At 45.4% G+C, this 25,921-nt stretch overlaps 2 protein-coding genes across 6 annotated transcripts in view; one reads left to right on the top strand and one right to left on the bottom strand.

Annotated features, from left to right (window-relative positions):
- Positions 1-19,896, top strand: part of AIP (aryl hydrocarbon receptor interacting protein) — a 36,053-nt gene extending 16,157 nt beyond the window's left edge. Inside the window, exons 2-6 of the mRNA XM_069752628.1 lie at positions 268-447; positions 623-811; positions 6,750-6,926; positions 17,602-17,743; positions 18,678-19,896. Coding sequence (XP_069608729.1) covers positions 268-447; positions 623-811; positions 6,750-6,926; positions 17,602-17,743; positions 18,678-18,880 — 891 coding nt within the window. The 3' untranslated portion in view covers positions 18,881-19,896. The remainder of the gene's footprint in view (positions 1-267; positions 448-622; positions 812-6,749; positions 6,927-17,601; positions 17,744-18,677) is intronic.
- On the bottom strand, positions 19,142-25,194 carry CDK2AP2 (cyclin dependent kinase 2 associated protein 2). 5 transcript variants are annotated; one of them, XM_069752635.1, is made up of 4 exons: positions 25,057-25,194; positions 21,224-21,324; positions 19,381-19,516; positions 19,142-19,298 (listed from the first exon to the last, which is right to left on the bottom strand). In XM_069752635.1, the coding sequence occupies exons 2-4, from the start codon at positions 21,236-21,238 to the stop codon at positions 19,231-19,233; spliced, it is 219 nt and encodes a 72-aa protein (XP_069608736.1). In that variant the 5' UTR covers positions 21,239-21,324; positions 25,057-25,194; the 3' UTR covers positions 19,142-19,230. The 5 variants fall into 5 exon arrangements, with proteins under 5 accessions (XP_069608736.1, XP_069608737.1, XP_069608735.1 ...); XM_069752636.1 differs by having other exon boundaries at positions 25,047-25,120; XM_069752634.1 differs by lacking the exon at positions 25,057-25,194 and adding an exon at positions 24,678-25,040.
- Positions 25,195-25,921: the final 727 nt, after the last annotated feature.

Genomic DNA, 25,921 nt, shown 5'->3' with positions numbered 1-25,921 from the left:
AAGCACTGTCCCGCATGTTTTTCTGAAATGCCGCAGCGTACCTTCCTGTGAGTCGGACAGCATACGTCAGCTGTCAGGTTCCTTTTTAAAGGGTGGTGATTTTAACATTTAGGGTCGTTTAAATATTGTTTGTTAAATATGAACTTTTTACATATTTTTTTTTTTATTAATGTGGAGTGAGGCACCAACCAAGCCACGCAGTGGTGGTGTGGGAGAAACCTTGTGTCAAATTATATAAGAGCGGTGTACCTAATGTGTTCTCTGCAGGCCACCTTCCACTATCGTACATTACTGTGTGATGATAAACGCACGCAGCTGGACGACAGCTCTACCAGGGAAAAGCCCATGGAACTGATTATAGGGAAGAAGTTCAAACTGCCCGTCTGGGAGACCATCATCTGCAGCATGAAGGAAGGCGAAGTGGCGGAGTTCTTGTGTGACACGCCGGTAAGGCTGGGTGCAGTAAACTTCTACAACCTGATGGGCCTGTCTAATTTATGGGATAGATCTAAGTATGTAATGTGGGGAAAAGTGGTGCTCCTGGGGTCTTCCTTTGATTTATCGCCTTATGTCCATGGAAGAACTGTTAATTCAGGCTGATTTCTCTAAAATATGTTTCCAGCATGTCATCGAGTACCCTCAAGTTTCACGTAGTTTGCGCCGGATTGCAGCAGGAGAAGACCCTCGTGATGGCCAAAGACACTGCTGTGGAGGCATTGCCCAGCTTCATGACCATTCCCTTGGTTACTCAGACCTTGATGTACTGCAGAAAGACCCACAACCCCTCATATTTGTCATCACACTTTTAAAGGTAATAACTTCACTGAAGTATTTTATGAAATTACATCATAATAGTATTTGTGAATTGTTGGGACACCCCACACACATCATGCTGTGCTGAAGATAGAACTTACGTGTACTGCTGATTTGATATTTTGTTGTGTAGCCCCCCCCTTACCTTATACAGCTCTGTCAAAAATTAAGAGACCACTGCAAAATGTTCATTTTGTCTGACTTTTCTCTTTATAGGTATATTTTTGAATAAAATGTAAATTTTTCTTTTAGCTATAAACTTCTGGCAACATCTCTCCGAAGTTCCAAGCAATAAATTTTGTATTTATTTTCTGAAAATGAGAAATGGTCAAAATAAGAAAAATGCATTGCTTGCAGACTTAAAAAAAACAAGTTCATAATCATTTAGAAACAACAATACGAATGTTTTAACTCAGGAAGAGTTCAGAAATCAATATTTTGTGGAATAACCATGATTTTTAGTCACAGCTTTCATGTGTTTTGGCATGCTTTCCACCGGTCTTTCAAACTGCTTTTGGGTGACCCTATGCCACTCCTGGTATAAAAATGTAAGCAGTTCTTCTTTGTTTGATGGCTTGTGACTTTCCATCTTCCTCTTGATTACATTCCAGAGGTTTTCAATGGTGTTCAGGTCTGGAGATTGGGCTTGGCCATGACAGGGATTTGATGTGGTGGTCCTTCATCCACACCTTGATTGACCTAGCTGTGTGACATTGCGCATTGTCCTGCTGGAAAAACCAGTCCTCAGAGTTGGGGAACATTGCCTGAGCAGAAGGAATCAACTGCTTTTCCAGGATAACCTTGTATGTGAAAGCAAAAAAAGAAGGGGGAGAAGCCAGCACTGCTTATGGTCAGAACGCAATAATTAAAGTGCACATGCACATAATAAATTCTAACTGTATTTCAAATATGAGACATTTAGCAAACAATTGATCAATTCTTTGAGCTACCCCGCCACTTCACAGCATTCTCATAATGGGGCAGTCCTATTCTACGTATTTTATTTACGTTGTGCCATTATGGCCTCCTGAATGTAAAAAGAGTATAAAAAGAAAGACCACATTACATGTGAACTGTACCTGGAGCATTTTCAGAATTACTCCCTTGGTGCCAGGAAAGGCAAGCGCAGGTAAAGGCCGATCAGGTCCAGTGCGGACATTTCAGATCACAGTACATTGGTATGTGGCTGACCACCACTGTTGCCGCGCACGCTGGGTTATATGCGCCATTCTTTCTGTGTTCACTATGATTGATAGGCTGCTGTGCACACACACAGCAGCCCTGCCTCAAGCTCCAGTTAATTGTGCACCTGTGTCTCAGCCTGTCTCACCCTTCAACTTTGGTGCTGGTTTGGCAGTGTGGAAGCCAGATCTGAAATGTCCGCACTGGACCTGATCGGCCTTTACCTGCGCTTGCCTTTCCTGGCACCAAGGGAGTGATTCTGAAAATGCTCCAGGTACAGTTCGCATGTAATGTGGTCTTTCTTTTTATATTCTTTATACATTCAGGAGGCCATAATGGCACAACGTAAATAAAATACGTAGAAAAGGACTGCCCCATTATGAGAATGCCGTGAAGTGGCGGGGTAGCTCAAAGAATTGATCAATTGTTTGCTAAATGTCTCATATTTGAAATACAGTTAGAATTTATTATGTGCATGTGCACTTTAATTATTGCGTTCTGACCATAAGCAGTGCTGGCTTCTCCCCTTTTTTTTTAACCTTGTATGCGGCTTGATTTATACGTCCTTCACAAAGATTAACCTACCCAATTCCAGCCTTGCTGAAGCTTTCCCAGATCATCACCAATCCTCCACCACATTTCACAGTGGGTGCAAGACACTGTGGCTTGTACGACTCTCCAGTTGTACAGTGCAACTCTTCTCCCCCTCCCCCAACACACAGTACAGTGCAACTCCCCCCTCTGAGCTCAACATCATCAAGTCTGTGTGTAATTACATGGAGAGACAGAAGGATTAGCTCAGAAGATATGTGGTTAGTTCTCTAAAATATCTGGAATCTTCCTTCCAAAAGTGTACAAGTGTACCTAGAAGAATTGATGCTGTTTTGAAGGCAAAGGGCGGTCACACCAAGTACTGATCTGATTTAGATATCTCTTATGTTCATTCACTTTGCATTTTGTTAAGTGATAAACTAAGTATTCTTACACTAGCATTTTTTCACACTTGCCTAAAACTTTTGCACAGTACTGTATGTACAATACAGACCAAAGTTTGGACACCTTCTCATTTAAAGATTTTTCTGTATTTTCATGACTATGAAAATTGTACATTCACACTGAAGGCATCAAAACTATGAATTAACACATGTGGAATTATATACTTGGCAAAAAAGTGTGAAACAACTGAAATTATGTCTTATATTCTAGGTTCTTTAAAGTAGCCACCTTTTGCTTTGATGACTGCTTTGCACACTCTTGGCATTCTCTTGATGAGCTTCAAGAGATAGTCACTGTGGATGGTTTTCCAACGCTCTTGAAGGAGTTCCCAGAGATGCTTAGCACTTGTTGGCCCTTTTGCCTTAACTCTGCGGTCCAGCTCACCCCAAACCACCTTGATTGGGTTCAGGTCTGGTGCCTGTGGAGGCCAGGTCATCTGGCGTAGCACCCCATCACTCTCCTACTTAGTCAAATAGCCCTTACACAGCCTGGAGGTGTGTTTGGGGTCATTGTCCTGTTGAAAATAAATGCAAACCGGATGGAATAGCATGCCGCTGCAAGATGCTGTGGTAGCCATGCTGGTTCAGTATGCCTTCAATTTTGAATAAATCCCCAACAGTCATCTTGGGGACCAGTCATCTTTCCCTACATATGTGAACGTAGGGAACCTCTTGAGCACCGTATCTAATTCTAAAAAAAGATGCTCCCTCATTGTTACTTTACACTACTGTACCAGACAAGTTAGAAAAATGGCAAATATAGACTATATCAGTCTTTTCCTTCATGAACACAGAACAACATTAGTGTAACGCAGGGGTGGGGAACCAAGGGCCAATTGGAATTTTATAATAGCGTTTGGGGGCCGTATAAAATTATTAACTTAAACATTAGCCAACTATACTTATTCATACATTTTAAATAACTTGCAGTTTCCCCACACACAGTATAGTGCAGCCCCCCAACACACAGTACAGTGCAACTCCCCCAATACACAGTGGAGTGCAGGCACAGCTCCCCCAACACACAGTATAGTGCAGATTCCCAATAGACAGTACAGTGCATCCCCCCCCAACAGTATTCATACATTTTAAATAACTTGCAGTTTCCCCACACACAGTATAGTGCAGCCCCCCAACACATAGTATAGTGCAGCTCTCCCCAATACACAGTATAGTCCAGGCACAGCTCCCCCAACACACAGTACAGTGCAGCTCCCCAATACACAGTACACTGTGGCTCCCCCCAACACACAGTATAGTGCAGCTTCCCTCAATACACAGTACAGTGCAGGCACAGCTCCCCCAACACACAGTATAGTGCAGCTCCCCCAACACACAGTACAGTGCAGCTCCCTTCCCAACACACAGTATGGCTCCCCCAACACACAGTACAGTGCAACTCTTTCCCCCAACACACAGTACAGTGCAGCTCCCCCCTCTACACATAGTACAGTGCAACTCCCCCCTCTACACACAGTATAGTGCAGCTTCCCCCAATACACTGTATAGTGCAGGCACAGCTCCCCCAATACACAGTATAGTGCAGACACACACACAATACTCACCTCTCCTCCTCCCCACGCTGCTCCAGGCTCTGCTCTGGTCTCATCGGCTCCATTTCTGGTACAGTGTGGCGCACGTGACGTCATTGCGTGCCTGCTGAGTAACCAGCAGAGGGGGGGGGGTAGATGGGAGAGGGAGCGTCACATGATTCTCTCTCTCCTCCATTACTGCTTTTAACTGTATCGGTGTCTATGATGCCAATAAGTTGAATGAGCGATGGGGGCGGCTCCGGACCACATAGCGGCCATCCGCAACCTCTGAAGGATTAAACGGCCTGCAGCAAAAAAACGGGCAAAGTGGCTGTGGGCAGCACTAGATGATATTGCGGGCCGTATGGCCCGCAGGCCGGACGTTCCCCACGCCTGGTGTAACGGAAGCTATGGACATTTAGTTAGGTCCAGAAATATTTGGACTGTGACTGAGTCTTGGTGATTTGGCCTCTTTGTGACACTATTTTGGATTGAAAATGAAACAACTGAATTGTAGCCATTTTCTACAAAGCGTCCTCATGTCAGGGGCTCAAAAGTCATTGGACACATTAAATTTACCATAAATAAAATGTTCATTTTTAATACTGTGTAGAGAATCATTTGCAGGCAATGACTGCCTGAAGTGTGGAGGCCATGGATGTCAGAAAATGCTGGGTTTTCTCCTTTTTGATTCTTTGCCAGGCCGTTACTGCAGCTGACTTCAGTTGTTGCTTGTTTGTGGGTCTTTCTGCCTTAAGTTTTGTCTTAAGCATGTGAAATGCATCTTCAATGGGGTTCAGATCTGTTGATTGACTAGGCCATTGCAGAATATTCTACTTCTTTGCCTTTGTCTATTTGGGTTATTGTCCATCTTTACTATGAAGCGCCGTCCAATCAAACCTCATCTGGTTAACTCTGCACAGAAAGTATCGCCCTGTACACTTCATAATTTTTCCGGCTGCTTCTGTCTTCAGTCACATCATCAATAATCACTAGTGACCCAGTGCTGTTGGAGGCCATACATGCCCATGCCATCACACTGCCTCAACCTTGGTGTACAGAAGATGTGGTGTTCTTTGGATCATGAGTAGTAATGAGTGATCGTGCTTGGATAAGGTGTCATCTGAGCACGCTCGTGTGCTAATAGAATATCTTCAGCATGCATGCATTTCTCCCGCCTGGTCGACAGCCGCAGCACATGCAGGGTTGCCAGTTCCTTAAGCAATCCATCCCTGCATGTGTTGTAGTTATTGAACAGCTGCGAGACATGCAGACACGGCGACTCGATCATAGTATTCAAGCACGCCGCAGATACTCTATTAGCCCATGAGCGTGCTCAGACAACACCTTATCTGAGCACGATCGCTCATCGTTAATCGTGAGCTGTTCCACGTTTTCTCCATAATTTCTTCTTTCCATCATTCTAGTACAGGTTGATGTTAGTTTCATCTGTGCAAAGAATGTTTTTCCAGAGCTGGGATGGCTTTTTTATAGCTTTTTTGGCAAAGTCTAATCTGGCCTTTCTATTTAAGGATGTGACTACCCTCAAATTTAAAGCTGAGTCTACTCTTTAAGCCCATATTGATTATACAACTATATCGTCTAATGTGTCCAAATATTTCTGCACCCAACAGAAATGGGTGGACAATGCTGTCCAAATGCTTAAAATGATACTTTCCTGTTTCCATTTTGCTGCATGACATTCAAAAAATTTTGACAATATCAAATTGTCAAATCAATAGGAGGCAGGTATGAAGTACCCTGCGGCAGCCACTACAAGTAAATGGAGCCGCTCCATAAGTAAGTACTTCCAGCAGATTCCAGAGGTGTACGTATCAAAGTATTTGGCACCTAGTGAGTTCACTTTTATGTCCAAGTGGATACTTTTCAGTGGTGGTGGTATTTCTTGTCTTTGTATGAGCTGCTATCTGATAATACCCCCTTGGATGTAACGCATTCGGTGTTATACTTTGCTGATAACTCTACAGCGGGGTGAAATGAAAGTTAAGCAAAAACATTTTCTTCTATTCTGCAGCCATTATTACATCCTGTGTCCAGCTCAACATGATCTGGTGAAAGGTCTTCTTTAAAAATATAGTGAAGGGGAACCTTTTGAAGTCAGGTGTCAGCTGTATATGGAGTATGCTCAGGTCCTGAGCAAGCTCCATAGTTCCTTAATAGCAACAAACTCCACATTTTCCATGACCATCATCATCTTCTCTTCTAGATAGAGGAGCCAGGATCATACAGACAAGACGCGTGGGCTATGTCAGATGAAGAGAAGCTAGGTGCGGTGCCATTGCTCCACCAGGAAGGAAATCAGATGTACAAGGAGGGGAACATCCCAGAAGCAGCTGCCAAATACTATGAAGCAATTGCTTGCTTAAAGTCATTACAAATGAAGGTATGTTATAGTGGAACACCTCATTTTCTGTTTTGTTGATACGTTTACTTAGTTTCAGAGTCATCATTTGTATTTTTTCAAGTCACTTTTCTTCTGTGGCATTTATTTTTTTTATTAATATTATTTATTATTATAGCGCCATTTATTCCATGGCACTTTACATGTGAGGAGGGGTATACATAATAAAAACAGGTACAATAATCTTGAACAATATAAGTCATAACTGGTACAGGAGGAGAGAGGACCCTGCCCGCGAGGGCTCACAATCTACAAGGGATGGGTGAGAATACAGTAGGCGAGGGTAGAGCTGGTCGTGCAGGGGATTGGTCGATCGGTGGTTACTGCAGGCTGTAGGCTTGTCGGAAGAGGTAGGTCTTCAGGTTCTTTTTGAAGGTTTCGATGGTAGGTAAGAGTCTGATATGTTATAGTAGAGAGTTCCAGAGTAGGGGTGATGCGCGAGAGAAATCTTGTATGTGATTGTGGGAAGAGGAGATAAGAGGGGAGTAGAGAAGGAGATCTTGTGAGGATCGGAGGTTGCGTGCAGGAAAGTACCGGGAGATGAGGTCACAGATGTATGGAGGAGACAGGTTGTGGATGGCTTTGTACGTCATGGTTAGGCTTTTGTACTGGAGTATCTGGGTAATGGGGATCCAGTGAAGGGATTGACAGAGGGGAGAGGCAGGGGAATAGCGGGGGGACAGGTGGATTAGTCGGGCAGCAGAGTTTAGAATAGATTGGAGAGGTGTGAGAGTGTTAGACGGGAGGCCACAGAGCAGGAGGTTACAGTAGTCGACGCCGGAGATGATGAGGGCATTTACTAGGTTTTTGCAGATTCTTGGTTTAGGAATGTACGGATCCATGAAATATTTTTGAGTTGAAGGCGGCAGGAAGTGGAAAGGGCTTGGATATGCGGTTTGAAGGAGAGATCAGCGTCAAGGATTACCCTGAAGTAGCGAGCTTGTGGGACTGAGGAGAGTGGGCAGCCATTTACTGTAATGGATAGGTTCGTTGGGGGGGTCGCGTGAGATGGGGGAAAGACAATAAATTCTGTTTTGTCCATGTTAAGTTTTAGAAATCTAGCGGAGAAGAAGGATGAAATAGTGGACAGACATTGAGGGATTCTGGTTAGTAGGGTGGTGATATCTGGTCCAGAGATGTAGATCTGTGTGTCATCAGCATAGAGATGATACTGAAAACCATGAGATTCTATGAGCTGTCCCAGGCCAAAAGTGTAAATGGAGAAGAGCAGGGGCCCTAGGACTGAACCTCGTGGGACTCAGACAGACAGGGGGTGAGATGAGGAGGTGGTGTGTGAGTGGGAGACGCTGAATGTCCGGTCTGTTAGGTATGATGAGATCCAGGATAGGGCCAAGTCTGTGATGCCAAGGGAAGAGAGGGTCTATAATAATAGGGAATGGTCCACTGTGTCAAAGGCAGAGGACAGGTCCAGGAGGAGGAGGATAGTGTAGTGTCGCTTGCTCTTGGCGGTTAAGAGGTCATTGGTGACCTTAGTTAGGGCAGTTTCAGTGGAGTGGTGTGACCGGAAGCCAGATTGTAAGCGGTCGAAGAGAGAGCAAGAAGAGAGATGGGAGGACAGTTCAAGATGGACGTGTTGTTTCAGTAGATTTGAGGCATAGGGGAGAAGTGATATAGGGCAATAGCTGGATACAGAGCATGGGTCAAGAGAGGGCTTTTTGAGGATAGGTGTGATTGAGGCATGTTTAAAGCTTGAGGGGAATACACTAGTTGTTAGTGATAGGTTGAAGAGATGGGTTAGGGTTGGGATGAAGACTGTGGCAGTTTTTACATCAAATTCTTCAAAATGGCACAAGCTACTTTGAAGAATTTTGTGCAAAATCAACGATGCCCTTTATTTTATTGTGCCTTTTTTTTTAAAGAACAAAACTGTTCAGGCTGTGTGGACACGTTGTGTTTTTTTTCTCTATAAAAACCGCATACATATGCATCCCATCAATTATAATGCATTCTGCAATTTTTGTGCACATGATGAGTTTTTTTCCGCAAAAAAAACGCATCGCAGTAAAAAACGCATCATGCTCATTAATTTTGCGGATTTTTTGTGTTTTTCCCGCTATTTAATGCATTGGGAAGCTCCGAAAAAAAATGCGAAAAAAAACGCACAAAAAAAACACATGCGGATTTCTTGCAGAAAATGTCCAGTTTTCTTCAGGAATTTTCTGCAAGAAATCCTGACGTGTGCACATACCCTAACGATCCTTTAACCCCTTTCTGCCATTAGACGTACTATTGCATCCATGTGGGGTGGGCTTTACTTCCCAAGGACGCAATAGTACGTCATATGCGATCGGCAGCGCTCACGGGGGGAGCGCCGCCGATCGCGGCCGGGTGTCAGCTGTTTATCGCAGCTGACATCCGGCACTATGTGCCAGGAGCGGTCACGGACCGCCCCCGGCACATTAACCCCCGGCACACCGCGATCAAAGATGATCGCGATGTGCCGGCGGTACAGGGAAGCACCGCGCAGGGAGGGGGCTCCCTGCGGGCTTCCCTGAGCCCCCCGCAGCAACGCGATGTGATCGCGTTGCTGCGAGGGTCTCACCTCCCTCCCTGCTCCCTCCAGCCCCGGATCCAAGATGGCAGCGGATCCGGGTCCTGCAGGGAGGGAGGTGGCTTCACAGAGCCTGCTCAGAGCAGGCACTGTGAAGGCTGCAGCGCTGCATGTCAGATCAGTGATCTGACAGAGTGCTGTGCAAACTGTCAGATCACTGATCTGTGATGTCCCCCCCTGGGACAAAGTAAAAAAAAAAAAATTTCAAATGTGTAAAAAAAAATATTCCAAAATAATGAAAAAAAAAATAATATTCCCATAAATACATTTCTTTATCTAAATAAAAAACAAAACAATAAAAGTACACATATTTAGTATCGCCGCGTCCGTAACGGCCCGACCTATAAAACTGGCCCACTAGTTAACCCCTTCAGTAAACACCGTAAGAAAAAAAAAAAAAACGAGGCAAAAAACAACGCTTTATTATCATACCGCCGAACAAAAAGTGGAATAACACGCGATCAAAAAGACAGATATAACTAACCATGGTACCGCTGAAAACGTCATCTTGTCCCGCAAAAAACGAGCCGCCATACAGCATCATCAGCAAAAAAATAAAAAAAGTTATAGTCCTGAGAATAAAGCGATGCAAAAATAATTTTTTTCTATGAAAGTTTTTATCGTATAAAAGCGCCAAAACATAAAAAAATGATATAAATGAGGTGTCGCTGTAATCGTACTGACCCGAAGAATAAAACTGCTTCATCAATTTTACCAAACGCGGAACGGTATAAACGCCTCCCCCAAAAGAAATTCATGAATAGCTGGTTTTTGGTCATTCTGCCTCACAAAAATCGGAATAAAAAGCGATCAAAAAATGTCACGTGCCCGAAAATGTTACCAATAAAAACATCAACTCGTCCCGCAAAAAACAAGACTTCACATGACTCTGTGGACCAAAATATAGAAAAATTATAGCTCTCAAAATGTGGTAACGCAAAAAATATTTTTTGCAATAAAAAGCGTCTTTCAGTGTGTGACGGCTGCCAATCATAAAAATCCGCTAAAAAACCCGCTATAAAAGTAAATCAAATGTATTTATTTCCATTTTCCCATTAGGGCTAGGGTTAGAGCTAGGGTTAGGGCTAGGGTTAGGGTTAGGGCTAGGGCTACAGTTTGGGTTGGGGCTAAAGTTACAGTTAGGGTTTAGATTACATTTACGGTTGGGAATAGGGTTGGGATTAGGGTTAGGGGTGTGTCAGGGTTAGAGGTGTGGTTAGGGTTACTGTTGGGATTAGGGTTAGGGATGTGTTTGGATTAGGGTTTCAGTTATAATTGGGGGGTTTCCACTGTTTAGGCACATCAGGGGCTCTCCAAACGCGACATGGCGTCCGATCTCAATTCCAGCCAATTCTGCGTTGAAAAAGTAAAACAGTGCTTCTTCCCTTCCGAGCTCTCCCGTGTGCCCAAACAGGGGTTTACCCCAACATATGGGGTATCAGCGTACTCAGGACAAATTGTAAAAACAACTTTTGTGGACCAATTTCTCCTGCTACCCTTGGGAAAATACAAAACTCGGGGCTAAAACATATTTTTTGTGGGAAAAAAAAATATTTTTTATTTTCACGGCTCTGCGTTATAAACTGTAGTGAAATACTTGGGGGTTCAAAGTTCTCACAACACATCTAGATTAGTTCCCTGGGGGGTCTAGTTTCCAATATGGGGTCACTTGTGGGGGGTTTCTACTGTTTAGGTACATTAGGGGTTCTGCAAACGCAATGTGACGTCTGCAGACCATTCCATCTAAGTCTGCATTCCAAATGGCGCTCCTTCCCTTCCGAGCTCTGCCATGCGCTCAAACGTTGGTTTCCCCCAACATACGGGGTATCAGCGTACTCAGGACAAATTGGACAACAACTTTTGGGGTCGAATTTCTCCTCTTACCCTCGGGAAAATACAAAACTGGGGGCTAAAAAATAATTTTGGGGGGAAAGATTTTTTTTTTTAATTTTCACGGCTCTGCGTTACAAACTGTAGTGAAACACTTGGGGGTTCAAAGCTATCACAACACATCTAGATGAGTTCCTTAGGGGGTCTAGTTTCCAAAATGGTGTCACTTGTGGGAGGTTTCTACTGTTTAGGTACATTAGGGGCTCTGCAAATGCAATGTGACGCCTGCAGACCATTCCATCTAAGTCTGCATTCAAATGGCACTCCTTCCCTTCTGAGCCCTCCCATGTGCCCAAACAGTGGTTCCCCCCCACATATGGTGTATCATCGCACTCAGGACAAATTGGGCAACAAATTTTGGGGTCCAATTTCTCCTGTTACCCTCAGGAAAATACAAAACTGGGGGCTAAAAAAATAATTTTTGTGGGAAAAAAATTTTGTTTTATTTTTACGGCTCTGCATTATAAACTTCTGTGAAGCACTTGGTGGGTCAAAGTGCTCACCACACCTCTAGATAAGTTCCTTAGGGGGTCTACTTTCCAAAATGGTGTCACTTGTGGGGGGTTTCAATGTTTAGGCACATCAGTGGCTCTCCAAACGCAACATGACGTCCCATCTCAATTCCTGTCAATTTTGTATTGAAAAGTCAAACGGCGCTCCTTCCCTTCCGAGCTCTCCCATCCGCCCAAACAGTGGTTTACCCCCACATATGGGCTATCAGCGTACTCAGGACAAATTGTACAACAACTTTTGGGGTCCAATTTCTTCTCTTACCCTTGGGAAAATAAAAAATTGGGGGCTAAAAGATAATTGTGAAAAAATATGATTTTTTATTTTTACGGTTCTACATTATAAACTTCTGTGAAACACTTGTTGGGTCAAAGTGCTCACCACACCTCTAGATAAGTTCCTTAGGGGGTCTACTTTCCAAAATGGTGTCACTTGTGGGGGGTTTCAATGTTTAGCCACATCAGGGGCTCTCCAAACGAAACATGGCGTCCCATCTCAATTCCAGTCAATTTTGCATTGAAAAGTCAAATGGCACTCCTTCGCTTCCGAGCTCTGCCATGCGCCCAAACAGTGGTTTACCCCCACATGTGGGGTATTGGCATACTCAGGACAAATTGTACAACAATGTTTGGGGTCCATTTTAATCTGTTACCCTTGGTAAAATAAAACAAATTGGAGCTGAATTAAATTTTTTGTGAAAAAAAGTTAAATGTTCATTTTTATTTAAACATTCAAAAAATTCCTGTGAAGCACCAGAAGGGTTAATAAACTTCTTGAATATGGTTTTGAGCACCTTGAGGGGTGTAGTTTTTAGAATGGTGTCACACTTGGGTATTTTCTATCATATAGACCCCTCAAAATGACTTCAAATGAGATGTGGTCCCTAAAATAAAATGGTGTTGTAGAAATGAGAAATTGCTGGTCAACTTTTAACCCTTATAACTCCCTAACAAAAAAAAATTTTGGTTCCAAAATTGTGCTGATGTAAAGTAGACATGTGGGAAATGTTTCTTATTAAGTATTTTGTGTGACATATCTCTGTGATTTAATTGCATAAAAATTCAAAGTTGGAAAATTGCGAAATTTTCATAATTTTCGCCAAATTTCCGTTTTTTTCACAAATAAACGCAGGTACTATCAAATAATTTTACCATTGTCATGAAGTACAATATGTCACGAGAAAACAATGTCAGAATCACCAGGATCCATTGAAGCGTTCCAGAGTTATAACCTCATAAAGGGACAGTGGTCAGAATTGTAAAAATTGGCCCGGTCATTAACGTGCAAACCACCCTTGGGGGTAAAGGGGTTAAAATGTTTTGTTTTTGCGCAGTTAAAGTCTAAAGTAAAATGTTATTTTGTACTCTACTAGGGTACTGGAGTACAATTGCACAAGATTTGCAACATTTCAAAAATGTGCGAGTGATAAATTAGGCTATATGCACACATTGAGTAAATAGATGCAGAAATTTCTGCACCATTTCTGCATCTCTTGGCAGGAAAAATGCAGCTGCAAAACGCACTTTTTTATGCTCTGCATTTTTGACTGACTTGAGTGAGGTCAATGGTGAAAACCGCTGGCAAAAAGGCACAGAGAAATGACATGCTGCAGATTATTTTCTGCACCAAATCTGCAAGTCACAAATACTTAACATGTGCATGACACTTCAGGTTTCTCATTCACTTTGCTGGCATCAGGATTAATTCCGGATTTGCTAGCAAATCTGCATGGCAAAAACGCAGGAAATCTGCAATGTGTGCACAAGCCCTAAACCATCTAGATAAAGCCACATTCACACATCCGTGTGTCACTGTCTCAGCACGGACAGACTCACTGACCTGTCCCCCACAATTTTTTTTTTTGGGGTGGGGTGGGTTTGTCTTAACAGAATGTAGCTTACCTGAGTGGGGGGCAGGAGGCAGGGGACACTGCTACGGCCCCATGCTGGGAAGAGGGGGTGTTCGGTGGTGCGAGCCTGCATGGGCTCTGGACGTTTAGAAAATGATGGTAGTCCCCACACTTCCCATCCTTTTCACTGGGATGGACTTCAGGAAAATGGAGGCCAGAGTCGGTGCATGCATAGATGGAGATGGGAAATGCGGGGGCTCCAGACATTTTCTGAAAGTACGGAGCTGTGCAGCCTCGCATCGGCAAACACCCCCTCTACCAGCCCGGGGCCCACAGCGTCACCCCACTTCTTCCTCCATCAGATTTCTGCAGCAGTGCCCTTGCCTTCTGGGACTCCGCCCCACCACAACGACCGTAGCCGCCCCCCCCCCCCCCCCCCCCCCCCCCCCCGTTATGCTACCGTGAAAGCTGACTAGAAGATGCGCCATCATTTTATTAAAGTTTTTTTCCTATTTACCTTCCAAAAATTTGGGGTGCATCATATAATCTGCAAAATACAGTAACTTAAAAGAAGGCGCAACTTAAATATGGACTAAAGAGCAAACTTAGATCACTATCAGAACCATAATTACGCCAAAAAATTAAAAAGATTGCTGAATCAGGGTCTTTGAGGGAACCTGTCGGCAGATTTTGCTGCTATAAGATGTGGCCACCTCATTTCAGGGCTTATATACAGTATTCTATAATGCTGTAGATAAGCCCCCGGTCCGACCTGCAAGTGAAGAAAAATAAGTTATATTATACTCACCTTCAGCATTCTGGTCCGATGGGTGTCGCAGGTCAGGGTTCAGCGCCTCCCATTTTCTTGCGATGCCACATTCTGCTTCTTCATGGCTCCCTGGCATCGCGCTCCTGCGCATGCGTACTTATCTGTCCTGTTGAGGACAGAGAAAAGTGCTGCACTGCGTAGGCGCTGGGCCTCTCTGACCTTCCTAGCACCTGCGCACTGCAGTATTTTCCTCTGCCCTCAACAGGACAGATAAGTACGCATGCGCAGGAGCGCAATGCCAAGGAGCCATGAAGCAACCAGGAGGGCGGCATCGCAAGAAGATGGGAGGACCGGGACCTGTGACAACAATCGGACCAGACCACCCCCCTGGTGAGTATAATAAAATGTATTTTTCGTCACTTGCAGGTCGGATCGGGGGCTTATCTACAGCATTATAGAATGCTGTAGATAATCCCCGAAAGGCAGTGGCCGCATCTTAGGCTGCAGTCACATTATTAGTATTTGCTCAGTATTTTCCATCAGTATTTGTAAGCCAAAATCAGGAGTGGAAGAATTAGAGGAAAAGTATAATAGAAACATATGCACCACTTCTGTATTTATCACCCACTCCTGGTTTTGGCTTACAAATACTGATGGAAAATACTGCGCAAATACTGGATGTGTGACTGAGGCCTTATAGCTGCAAAATCTGCTGACAGGTTCCCTTTAATATCAAGATATTTGTGGAAAAATACTTCTATTTAAGCTCAAGCATGAAATAAAATATTTTCAATTTTTTTTTTCTTATACCCCCTCCTCCCTCTACTGGTTTGATTTAAAAAAAAAAAACACTAACACAATGATCTAAAGAATGGTCCTGCTAATTTAAGAAAACAACTTGCTTTTCATATATTCAGGCTTTCAAATGTCTTGTAAACAGTTTCAGATTCCAGTTCATAATTTCATTTCAGACAGTTTTTTACGTGAACACCTCGCAATTAGTGACTTTTTTGATTTGCAACAAATTCGACCTTGCGCCTTTTTTCACGTTGTCTTTTGTGGTTTAGCGTTCTGATTCTTACATAAATGTGGCTTTTCGAGGTGTTATAAACAGATTCATAAAATGCAACTTTTTTTTAGGAAAATATATACATGTCTCTGCATAGTTTAGTGTAAGTCCTCACTCAGTGATTTTATGTACGCCAGTCATTTTTGCAATTTTTCTCTCTGAAGTGTTGGGAAACCAGTTACAGCAAGAAAAAAAAAGACATATGTTCTTCTGGCATTTTCCACCAAGATGCTTAGACAGAATCTGTCAGCAGGTTTTTGCTATTTAATCTGAGAGCAACATGTATCTGTTACTGGGCTGTGTTTTTTTTTTTAAGTGTTTTATCCAGGGCTGTGGAGTCAGTGTCCATTATGGTGAAACTTGGAATCTGTATAAAATGGACCGACTCCTAAAACATATAATAAATTGTGTACAGTAGTTCAGTGCAGGATGGGCCGTAAGTGTTTTCATAAGAATTTGGGAAAGTTATGAAATGCTTCGTTATACCAAGAAACAGAAAGATGATCGGCACAGAGCTTCACTATAGCGCAATTGGAGATTCGCTTAAACAATCTGTTTCAGAAGGACAGATGAGGTCTCCCTTGCTGTGAGCTGCGGGTGGTGCTATGCAATCGTCAGAGTTTTGTACAAGACCATATAATGAGAAGAAAAATGATGCAGCACTCACCCTTGCGCGTCTTCCAAGTGTGCTCTTTATTCAGCAAAACATACGATGCATAGTATGAACCGGCATACGCAGTGATCTGTGAGGGAGCGGGAGTGAGGAGAGACCGGACGACGGCCGTTTCGCTCTACGGCGCTTCTACGGGTCCATAGCATGGATATAAAGACACACAAGGCAATTTTTTAAACACTTTTTACAACGTCAGCTGTTTCGCGTAAAAGGGAAAACACCAATAAAACTGTACAAAGAGAATGGAAAAATCAAACACAACTCGGAAGGAAAAAAAAAATTTAGAAAAAACTCGGGAAACGCCCCAAAATAAGGCTTCAGATACACAACACTATTGGAAAGAAGTGAATCCTGAAACTTCTTTTGCTTGAAAAACTGACATTTTTGATCTACGGCAAAAGATGCAATGTGAATACACCCTTAAAGTAGTGGTGGGGAGTACTGTTAGTTACAATGTTCTTTCTACATGATTTCACCCAATGGGCACCGACAAAGGGAAACGGTCATGTCACAAAATGCTGCTAATCTGCAGGTTAGTGTGCTAAAGCTCTGCGGCCTGTGCACTAAAAGCCCGGCTACTGGTAGGAAACCACCTTTATTCCTCCTGGCAGCCTACGGCTTTGTCATGTGGGGCAGGACTCCCATTACCACTCAGTACATGTGAGCAGCGGCTGTAAGCATGCCTCGGCACTGACTGCCGCCTCTGCAGTACCGCAGTGCTGTTCCGGCTGTTAGTGCTGGTGGCGTTGTTACAGTTGCCACTCAGTATGTATTGAGGGGTGACAGAAGCTACGCCTCTGACTGAAAGCAGAAGACGGCCTCCCTGTATTTGGGATTTCAGTTTGGCGGCCATCACAGCTTCATAATGCTATTAACATGCAGCTTAGTAGCATTTTTTAACATAACAGGTTCCCTTTAAGGCTATGATTACACTATCCGTATTTCTAAGCCAAAACCAGGAGTGGGTCAAATGTACAGAAGAGGTGACGTGTTGCTATTATACTTTTATCTGATTGTTCCTCACCTGGTTTTGACTTGCAAATACTGAACACATACTAATAATGTGACCGTAGCCTAAGAGTATATTTATATTTCAATAACTTTTTTACTTGGGGGAAATGTTACGTTTTTGCAGTGGGTATATTTATAGGAGGTTTCTTGATGCTTGCAGCATGATGAGTTTTTCTGTAATATTGGGTGCCCCTCCCAACACAAGGCAAAGTTCTCAGCAGTCCAATACTGACTGTCGCACCATAAAGCTTTTTGACTGGACATAAATGACTCGTGTAGTGTTATACTGAATGCATATTGCTTTGTTGTCTCAGGAGCAGCCTGGATCTCCAGATTGGATCTCTCTTGACACTAAGATCACGCCATTGCTTTTAAATTACTGTCAATGCAAATTGTTGGAGGGTGAATACTACCAAGTGCTGGAGCACTGCTCCTCAATATTAAACAAGTACTCAGGTATGTATTGCAGTGCATATACGCTACTTCTCAGCATCTGAGGAGGACCTCGCTCTTCTAAAGAAGCTTACATGGGTTTCCCAGTTTTCAAAAACCACTACCACTGTCCTTCAGTTTGTGTAAAGAAAACCAGAACTGTGCTTTACTCACCCTCCATGGGTCTAGAGCAGAGCCGCCACTCCAGTGTCAGATGGTGTCTGTAGCGCTGCCGTCATGTCAACAGCACTGCAGCCAATAGGGAGCTCAGCTTGTGTTTACTGGCTGGAGCGCTGTACGTGAGGTCACCGGGGAAGGCTGAGTAAAGCAAACCAGAGTCTTTAGAAATTGGAACACATTAGTGGAGGAACTTTTTCAAATAGTGACTTTTTCTTATTAAAAATATTCCTATTTGTGGCAAATAATGGTCCTTCAGTCAGAGATGGAGTGCAGCTTGTGTAGAGTGAAGATCTCGGCTTGGTCTGCTCTTCACTGGCTGCAGAATAAGATGACTTGAGGAGGCAGCTGCTTATATTGAACTGTTCCCCAATCTTCAGATGACGTGTGAAGAGATGCGACTGCCCCATAACATTGTCAAGGCAGCTGTGCGAGTATTGTGGATGGACCCATGCATGATGCCTGCTGGGTCTTGGGCACTTCTACCACCCATCTGCAGTAGTACTGGAAGTGTAATTCTGTAACCGCTTCTCTCACTTTCTGCTGTGCGTATTCTAGCCTTGGGAACAATCTGTCTCACTTGCCAAGCAGTAGTCTCCTCCCTGGTGTACAGGTGAAAGGACCCCGTTTACATGTGCTGGTGTAATGCCTAATGCATGGCCCTAGGGCCTGGTTTGCAAGTCCCTATTGTGCCGCCATGGATGAGGCACAGCGCAGAGTTTGCTGAAGTGTTCATTTAATAGCAGCCTTTCTCTACAGTCATCTTTGTGTCCTATTTCAGATAACGTGAAAGCTCTGTTTAAGCGAGGACGAGCGCACGCTGCTGTTTGGAACGCATCAGAAGCGGAGCAAGACTTTTCACGGGCTGTTGAACTGGACCCATCCCTTGCCCCGCTAGTTGCTAAAGAGTTGAAGAAGCTCGAGGTGCGTTTAAGTGAAAAAGCTGAAGAGGACAAAGCCAGATTTCGAGGCATCTTCAAATGACTGCTCCAGCCGGCTCCATCATATCTAGGTCAAGGCTCCATTCTCAACATGTGACTTGCACAATATACCTGTGGCCTTCAAGCCATTCTGTCTGCTAAACCACATCCTCTGCTGCGTGGCAGGTCGACGCATGACTTATGGTTTGATTGTATAACGGCAGAGTTCAGCAATGGCTGCTACTTCAGACGAAAGGAAAATTGGAAGTATTTGTTCCAATGACAGCTGGACACCAACCTAGTCCCTCCTAGTAGAAACGCACAATTCTGTCACCAAGAGTAACTTTATTTGCTTACATATATAATATATATAAAAAGTGGAAAGTGTTAACAAAGTGCTAAGTCGGGAGATGGTCACGTACGTGCGTTGCGCTCTGTTTCGGCGAGGCATTCTCTCACTAGAGCCCTGGCATGAATGATACCTGCGGTGATACAACATACAGATTAGTGACCAGGGCACATGCTTCCACTCCTTTTAGTTTCTACCTTAGTTTTTATACGCACCTCTTTTTAACCTCTCCATTGCACTTTTGCTCCCAGCGTAAGTCGGTCTGATCTCTCTCCCCATCTCTTCAATAACCGACAGCAGATCGCTATAAGTCCCCTGGGACACGGCCTGTGATACGGCGGGCTTCACTCCCTGGTAATAGAGATTGCATTTTTACATCCCTCCCATGCTAATGTCACCTCACCCTGCTCACACATTAATATTTTGTATTGTTTGTATATTTATATCACTGCATGCAAACCTGTGTACTCAATAAATGAAATGTTACATCTCCCCGCAGTACCTACAATTCTTTGCCTGCAAATATCGCTACAAATGCACACAAGGCAAATGTGTGAAACATGACAGTCTATGGGCACATAGTTTGGCACTGAGGCCATGTTCCCACAATGAGCATTTGGCCAGTTTTTAATGTTTCTGCACCCATTAGGTTAATTGTATTTACAGTGCTGTGGGTTTTTCATTTTGGTATGTCATTTTAAATAAAGCAGCTTTGTTTTGATACTTCTTAAGATTTGGTAGTCGGGTGTTTTTACCTGTGGTTTCTCCACATCTCATGCAATTCAATGAGGGAAGCCGACACATAACTCAATGACATGTCGCAGATTTCAAAACTGCAGCGCAGGTTGGATTATGCAGCACGAGACACGCACACAGGGGGCATGGGAGCCATTGCTACCAAGGAATCCGCCACACACTTGTCCCTGCTGGGATCTTCAGATGTCAGCTGGACTCTATACAGAGTGACTGTGTGACCAATGCCTGGGAGCAGGTTGAAACGGAAGTCACTTCTATCATATATACTTTTGCCTTGTCCGCCACTTGAAATTGTCTTAAGCAACAATTAAAAGTATTTGCAGTAAAAATGTATCTGCCTAGTAATCCTGGAGTTTTCCACTCCTTTCCACCAGCACGGCATGCTGCAGAGGTGTGCACGCCAATCTCTCTCAGCACAGTGGGCACGAGATATCTATTAATCCCATCCACGTTGCTGGAACTAGAAAATGATGTTTAAAAAAAAATATTGTGGGAACATAACCTTTAAAAAAAAAAATTCAATGGGGTGTACATCTCTGGTTTATGAACATACTAACTTTTGTGCAGATTTTAATTTCCTACTGAAGCTATACAAATTGTAACCCTTTAACATCCACCGTTATGCTGCAACAATCATTAAGGCAACTTGTTCTAGAGTGTTGTGTGGCAGAGGTTGTCCTGTGCTGCCCTGGAGTGTTTGGCTATCTAATGGGCGAGATCGGATGAACCCTTTAATCACACCGTGCGCACTCGAGACTGCAGCAATGAAAGATGGCTGCACCCCTTATTTTATCATCAGGAAACCTAGTGGTGTGATTAAATGGGGACTAAAGGATCCCAATGCATTAAGCCTTGACTACCACCTAGAAAGGACCCCAAGGCAATCAGTATAATTAGCCTGCGGTCAACTGAGGAGTCAGGTTTGGCTTACCGACTTCACAGCCCTGGGACTTCACAGCCCTGGTCAGAGAATTAAAGGCTCGTGCCCTAGTAGACCTACTGTAAAGGTGGTACATTTCAGGCTAGAAATGAAGCTGGTGACTTTTACGAAAGAAGCATAGTCCGATTATGTCACAGACTACCATAAGGAGTTCTGCAGATAAACTACATTGCCAAACAGAAAACTCTGCCCCTCTTACATGCAAGCACCACAGGTCTGATTCTGCAGCTATGTCTCTGGTCGGAGTACTGTAATGCTTGATCTACATTCTGTAGCATTCAGCTGCTTTTGGTTGGGTCCTGCTCCTCGTCCACTTTCCTTGCTCCAGGCCTATGCACTGCATACATGACACATTCTCTCACCTGAATAAAGCCCATAGAAGGGGGTCCAAAGTCACTGAAGATGGGTCGGAAAGAAGAGATTGAAACGGCTCCTGATGGAGAAGAAACTGCGGCTCCTGGCACTGCAAACCACATCAGATGAGGGGATGAGATGTTTATGGCTGCACACAACTAGCAATCCACAGTATAAAGCAAGTTACAGGGGGACACAAACAGTGACAATGTCGGCATTCATAGATGTAGATGGAAAAAGATTTGTGACAGAAAGGTAAAAGGATTACTCCAACAGCAACAAATAGAGACATACATAACAGCGTACTCAATGTCTGCGGTGAGCCTTATATAAAGGAATGGTCGAAACCAAATCATAAGTGCAATCCAGCACACAGAGAAAATTGCCCATGGCGCTCATCTCGGTCCCAATGTAATGGGAAGAGAGAAAATCGACAATACAAGCACCATAAGGGTTAACAATTGCTGGAAATGCACGATTAAGAATCACAAAGTTGCCTTTACAAACAGGCAGCAGCCCTGGTGCTCTCAGAATGTTTGTGTATTACATGGACAGCCATTCATCTGCAGGAACACCTGATCACCAAAGGGTTAAAGAGGCTGGGCCCATGTGATGGATGGGAACAATAGCCAACCATCTAGTGTTGATGGCTTATGTCCCAGGAGCACAGTACATGTAGTGCCAAGTAAGGGCTCGGATCCCTTCACAGAAGATCATGATGGCTCTCCATTAATCACGTGACTGACACATGACTCAATGTAAGGGCACAGTGTGATCTACCATGAAGGAACATCCTTTTATTTACAAGGGAACCTTTACATTTATAGCGAGCAAGAAGGGTCTGTCAGCACAGAATGACTGTTCAGACATTAATACACCTTCCCACCTGCTTGCTTCCCCTCTATCTCCACCCTCCTGTGATTGACAGCTCTGGCCTCAGAGCCAGAAGTAGGTGGGAACATGCACTTCATTACTTGCACCAGCCACAGTGCACCGAGTGTGTGTACATTGTGTACCGCCATTCTGTGCTGACAGAGTCCCTTTAATAAGAACCTGTCACTTGAGTCATGATGCCCACACCACAGGTGGCACGATTGTAGCCAGGTATGGTTTTCTCCCAAACACTCAGGCATTTCATAAGATGTGTAGTCTATTGATCCGGCTGGGTACCATAGGGGACAAGGCTAGCCCAACATAGACCGTGGCCGGCTACCTGTCAGAGTGATGCAGGGAGAATCCAGCTGGGGACCACACTGGGCTAGTCTCTCCCTATTGTCCCCACATTCAATCTCAGCTTCCCCTGCAGTCAGACCATTACAGGCTCCTGGGGTTCAGGCAGTAAGAACTGACCGGTCCCATCTATTAGGTGAGGGTCTCGGAGAGGGTCTGGGGGGCAGAAGTCCATAGATTCCCATTCCCTAGCAGTGTACAGTAAGGTGGTCTCTATGATGTCAGCAGCCCCCATTCTGCCAGCAGGAGAGCCCAGGATAAGCTTTCCCATTCTCTAGCAGTGTATAGTAAGGTGGTCTCTATGATGTCAGCAGCCCCCATTCTGCCAGCAGGAGAGCCCAGGATAAGCTTTCCCATTCTCTAGCAGTGTATAGTAAGGTGGTCTCTATGATGTCAGCAGCCCCCATTCTGCCAGCAGGAGAGCACAGGAGAAGCTTTCCCATTCCCCAGCAGTGTACGGTAAGGTGGTCTCTATGATGTCAGCAGCCCCCATTCTGCCAGCAGGAGAGCCCAGGATAAGCTTTCCCATTCTCTAGCAGTGTATAGTAAGGTGGTCTCTATGATGTCAGCAGCCCCCATTCTGCCAGCAGGAGAGCCCAGGATAAGCTTTTCCATTCTCTAGCAGTGTATAGTAAGGTGGTCTCCATGATGTCAGCAGCCCCCATTCTGCCAGCAGGAGAGCACAGGAGAAGCTTTCCCATTCTCTAGCAGTGTATAGTAAGGTGGTCTCTATGATGTCAGCAGCCCCCATTCTGCCAGCAGGAGAGCCCAGGATAAGCTTTCCCATTCTCTAGCAGTGTATAGTAAGGTGGTCTCCATGATGTCAGCAGCCCCCATTCTGCCAGCAGGAGAGCACAGGAGAAGCTTTCCCATTCTCTAGCAGTGTATAGTAAGGTGGTCTCTATGATGTCAGCAGCCCCCATTCTGCCAGCAGGAGAGCCCAGGATAAGCTTTCCCATTCTCTAGCAGTGTATAGTAAGGTGGTCTCCATGATGTCAGCAGCCCCCATTCTGCCAGCAGGAGAGCACAGGAGAAGCTTTCCCATTCTCTAGCAGTGTATAGTAAGGTGGTCTCTATGATGTCAGCAGCCCCCATTCTGCCAGCAGGAGAGCACAGGATAAGCTTTCCCATTCCCCAGCAGTGTACGGTAAGGTGGTCTCCATGATGTCAGCAGCCCCCATTCTGCCAGCAGGAGAGCACAGGAGAAGCTTTCCCATTCACTAGCAGTGTATGGTAAGGTGGTCTCCATGATGTCAGCAGCCCCCATTCTGCCAGCAGGAGAGCACAGGAGAAGCTTTCCCATTCTCTAGCAGTGTACAGTAAGGTGGTCTCCATGATGTCAGCAGCCCCCATTCTGCCAGCAGGAGAGCCCAGGATAAGCTTTCCCATTCCCCAGCAGTATACGGTAAGGTGGGATGTCAGCAGCCCTCATTCTGCCAGCAGGAGAGCCCAGGATAAGCTTTCCCATTCTCTAGCAGTGTATAGTAAGGTGGTCTCCATGATGTCAGCAGCCCCCATTCTGCCAGCAGGAGAGCCCAGGATAAGCTTTCCCATTCTCTAGCAGTGTATAGTAAGGTGGTCTCCATGATGCCAGCAGCCCCCATTCTGCCAGCAGGAGAGCACAGGAGAAGCTTTCCCATTCTCTAGCAGTGTATAGTAAGGTGGTCTCCATGATGCCAGCAGCCCCCATTCTGCCAGCAGGAGAGCCCAGGAGAAGCTTTCCCATTCTCTAGCAGTGTATAGTAAGGTGGTCTCCATGATGTCAGCAGCCCCCATTCTGCCAGCAGGAGAGCCCAGGAGAAGCTTTCCCATTCTCTAGCAGTGTATAGTAAGGTGGTCTCTATGATGTCAGCAGCCCCCATTCTGCCAGCAGGAGAGCACAGGAGAAGCTTTTCCATTCCCCAGCAGTGTACGGTAAGGTGGGATGTCAGCAGCCCCCATTCTGCCAGCAGGAGAGCCCAGGATAAGCTTTTCCATTCTCTAGCAGTGTATAGTAAGGTGGTCTCCATGATGCCAGCAGCCCCCATTCTGCCAGCAGGAGAGCCCAGGATAAGCTTTCCCATTCCCCAGCAGTATACGGTAAGGTGGGGATGTCAGCAGCCCCCATTAGAGAAGCATGGAGCCCTACAGCCAGGAATAACCCTGCACAGGGGATGTGAAGCACAGTGGGCGCCCCTTCTCCACAGAGGTGGGTGGTCTGCGAGCACGGGACATACAGATGCAGGCGGTTACCGGGGGTGACGGGGGTGCCCGGGGCGCTGCTGCTTCCAGGCGGTGCCGGGGCGATGGGTTTATACGACATGCTTCCCGGTGACTGGCAGCGGCTGCGGATTGGCTGCTCACAGGAAATGAAGTCTCCTCCCGGCTGCTCCTCCCCCGGGCGCTGCACGGTGCGGTCTCCCGGAATAGCCCGGCTCCGGTTCAGTCCCTCACGGCTTATTAGCTGGCCAGTTACTGGCGGTGACAGCCGCCGACTCGTCGTACAAGTCCGCTCAGCCCTCCCGCGCTCCCGGCCACGTCCCGCCAGACAGCTTCCCTCCCGACGTGCACTGCTTCCCGGTCCAGAAGATAATGGCGCCGGACCGCTCTCAACCCCCTCACCTCAACTCACCCGGCTTCAGCAGCCCCTACGCGTCCTGACGTCATGACGCAGCATGCCGGCCGACAAGCCACGCCCCTTAGGGTCGCCACTGCTGCCACTATTCCTCTGACTCAGTGACCCGGGCGGGCGGGAAAGTGTCCTGGGCTATTGTGTGGCCGCCGTGCCGGTGTATGAGCGCGTCCCTGGCTGTCAGTGGCGGGAATATTGCGGTTTCTATGGTAACAGATACCTGTACAGGCTGTATACTACACGGAGTTTATTTACAGTCTGTTGCCATGGAGACACATCGGTCTGCATAGGTGCTGTGAATACAGATAATTTTTAATGCACGCTCTTGGCTTTTTTCATGTTCTTTATTGTTTCTTCGCACACCGGCTAATAGAAAGCGTCTCTCTGGGTGACATGTAGCTGCCATTTTTTCTTTCGTCTCTGTGGCTTATAAGAGCGCCTTGGCCAATGTATCGGAGTGGCTACGGCTAGTGCCCAGCAGGAAGCCACGGGCCGGGCACTAATATATGGCATCTTTGCCACAAGGCTGATAGTCAGATCTGTATGACTAGGGGAATCATTTAGTTGTTTTGGAAAAATATTTAGAATTGAGAGTCCTCAGTGGTTGATACCTTTTAATGGCTAAGGCCGGAGTCACACATGCGAGAAACACGTCTGTGTCTCGCATGTGAACAGCAAGCTCTGGCACCGGCACTTCGGAGCGGAGCGTGCGGCCGCATAGGAACACATGGAGCCGCACGCTCCACTCCGAAGTGCCGGCGCCAGAGCTTGCTGTTCACATGCGAGACACGGACGTGTTTCTCGCATGTGTGACTCCGGCCTAACTCATACCTTCCAACTTTTGAAGATGGGAAAGAGGGACAAA

Source organism: Ranitomeya imitator, chromosome 2 (genome assembly GCF_032444005.1).
Source record: "Ranitomeya imitator isolate aRanImi1 chromosome 2, aRanImi1.pri, whole genome shotgun sequence".
NCBI classification, from domain to species: Eukaryota; Metazoa; Chordata; class Amphibia; order Anura; family Dendrobatidae; genus Ranitomeya; species Ranitomeya imitator.
The sequence above is the reverse complement of the archived record's forward strand: the minus strand, read 5'-3'. Positions and strand labels throughout refer to the sequence as shown.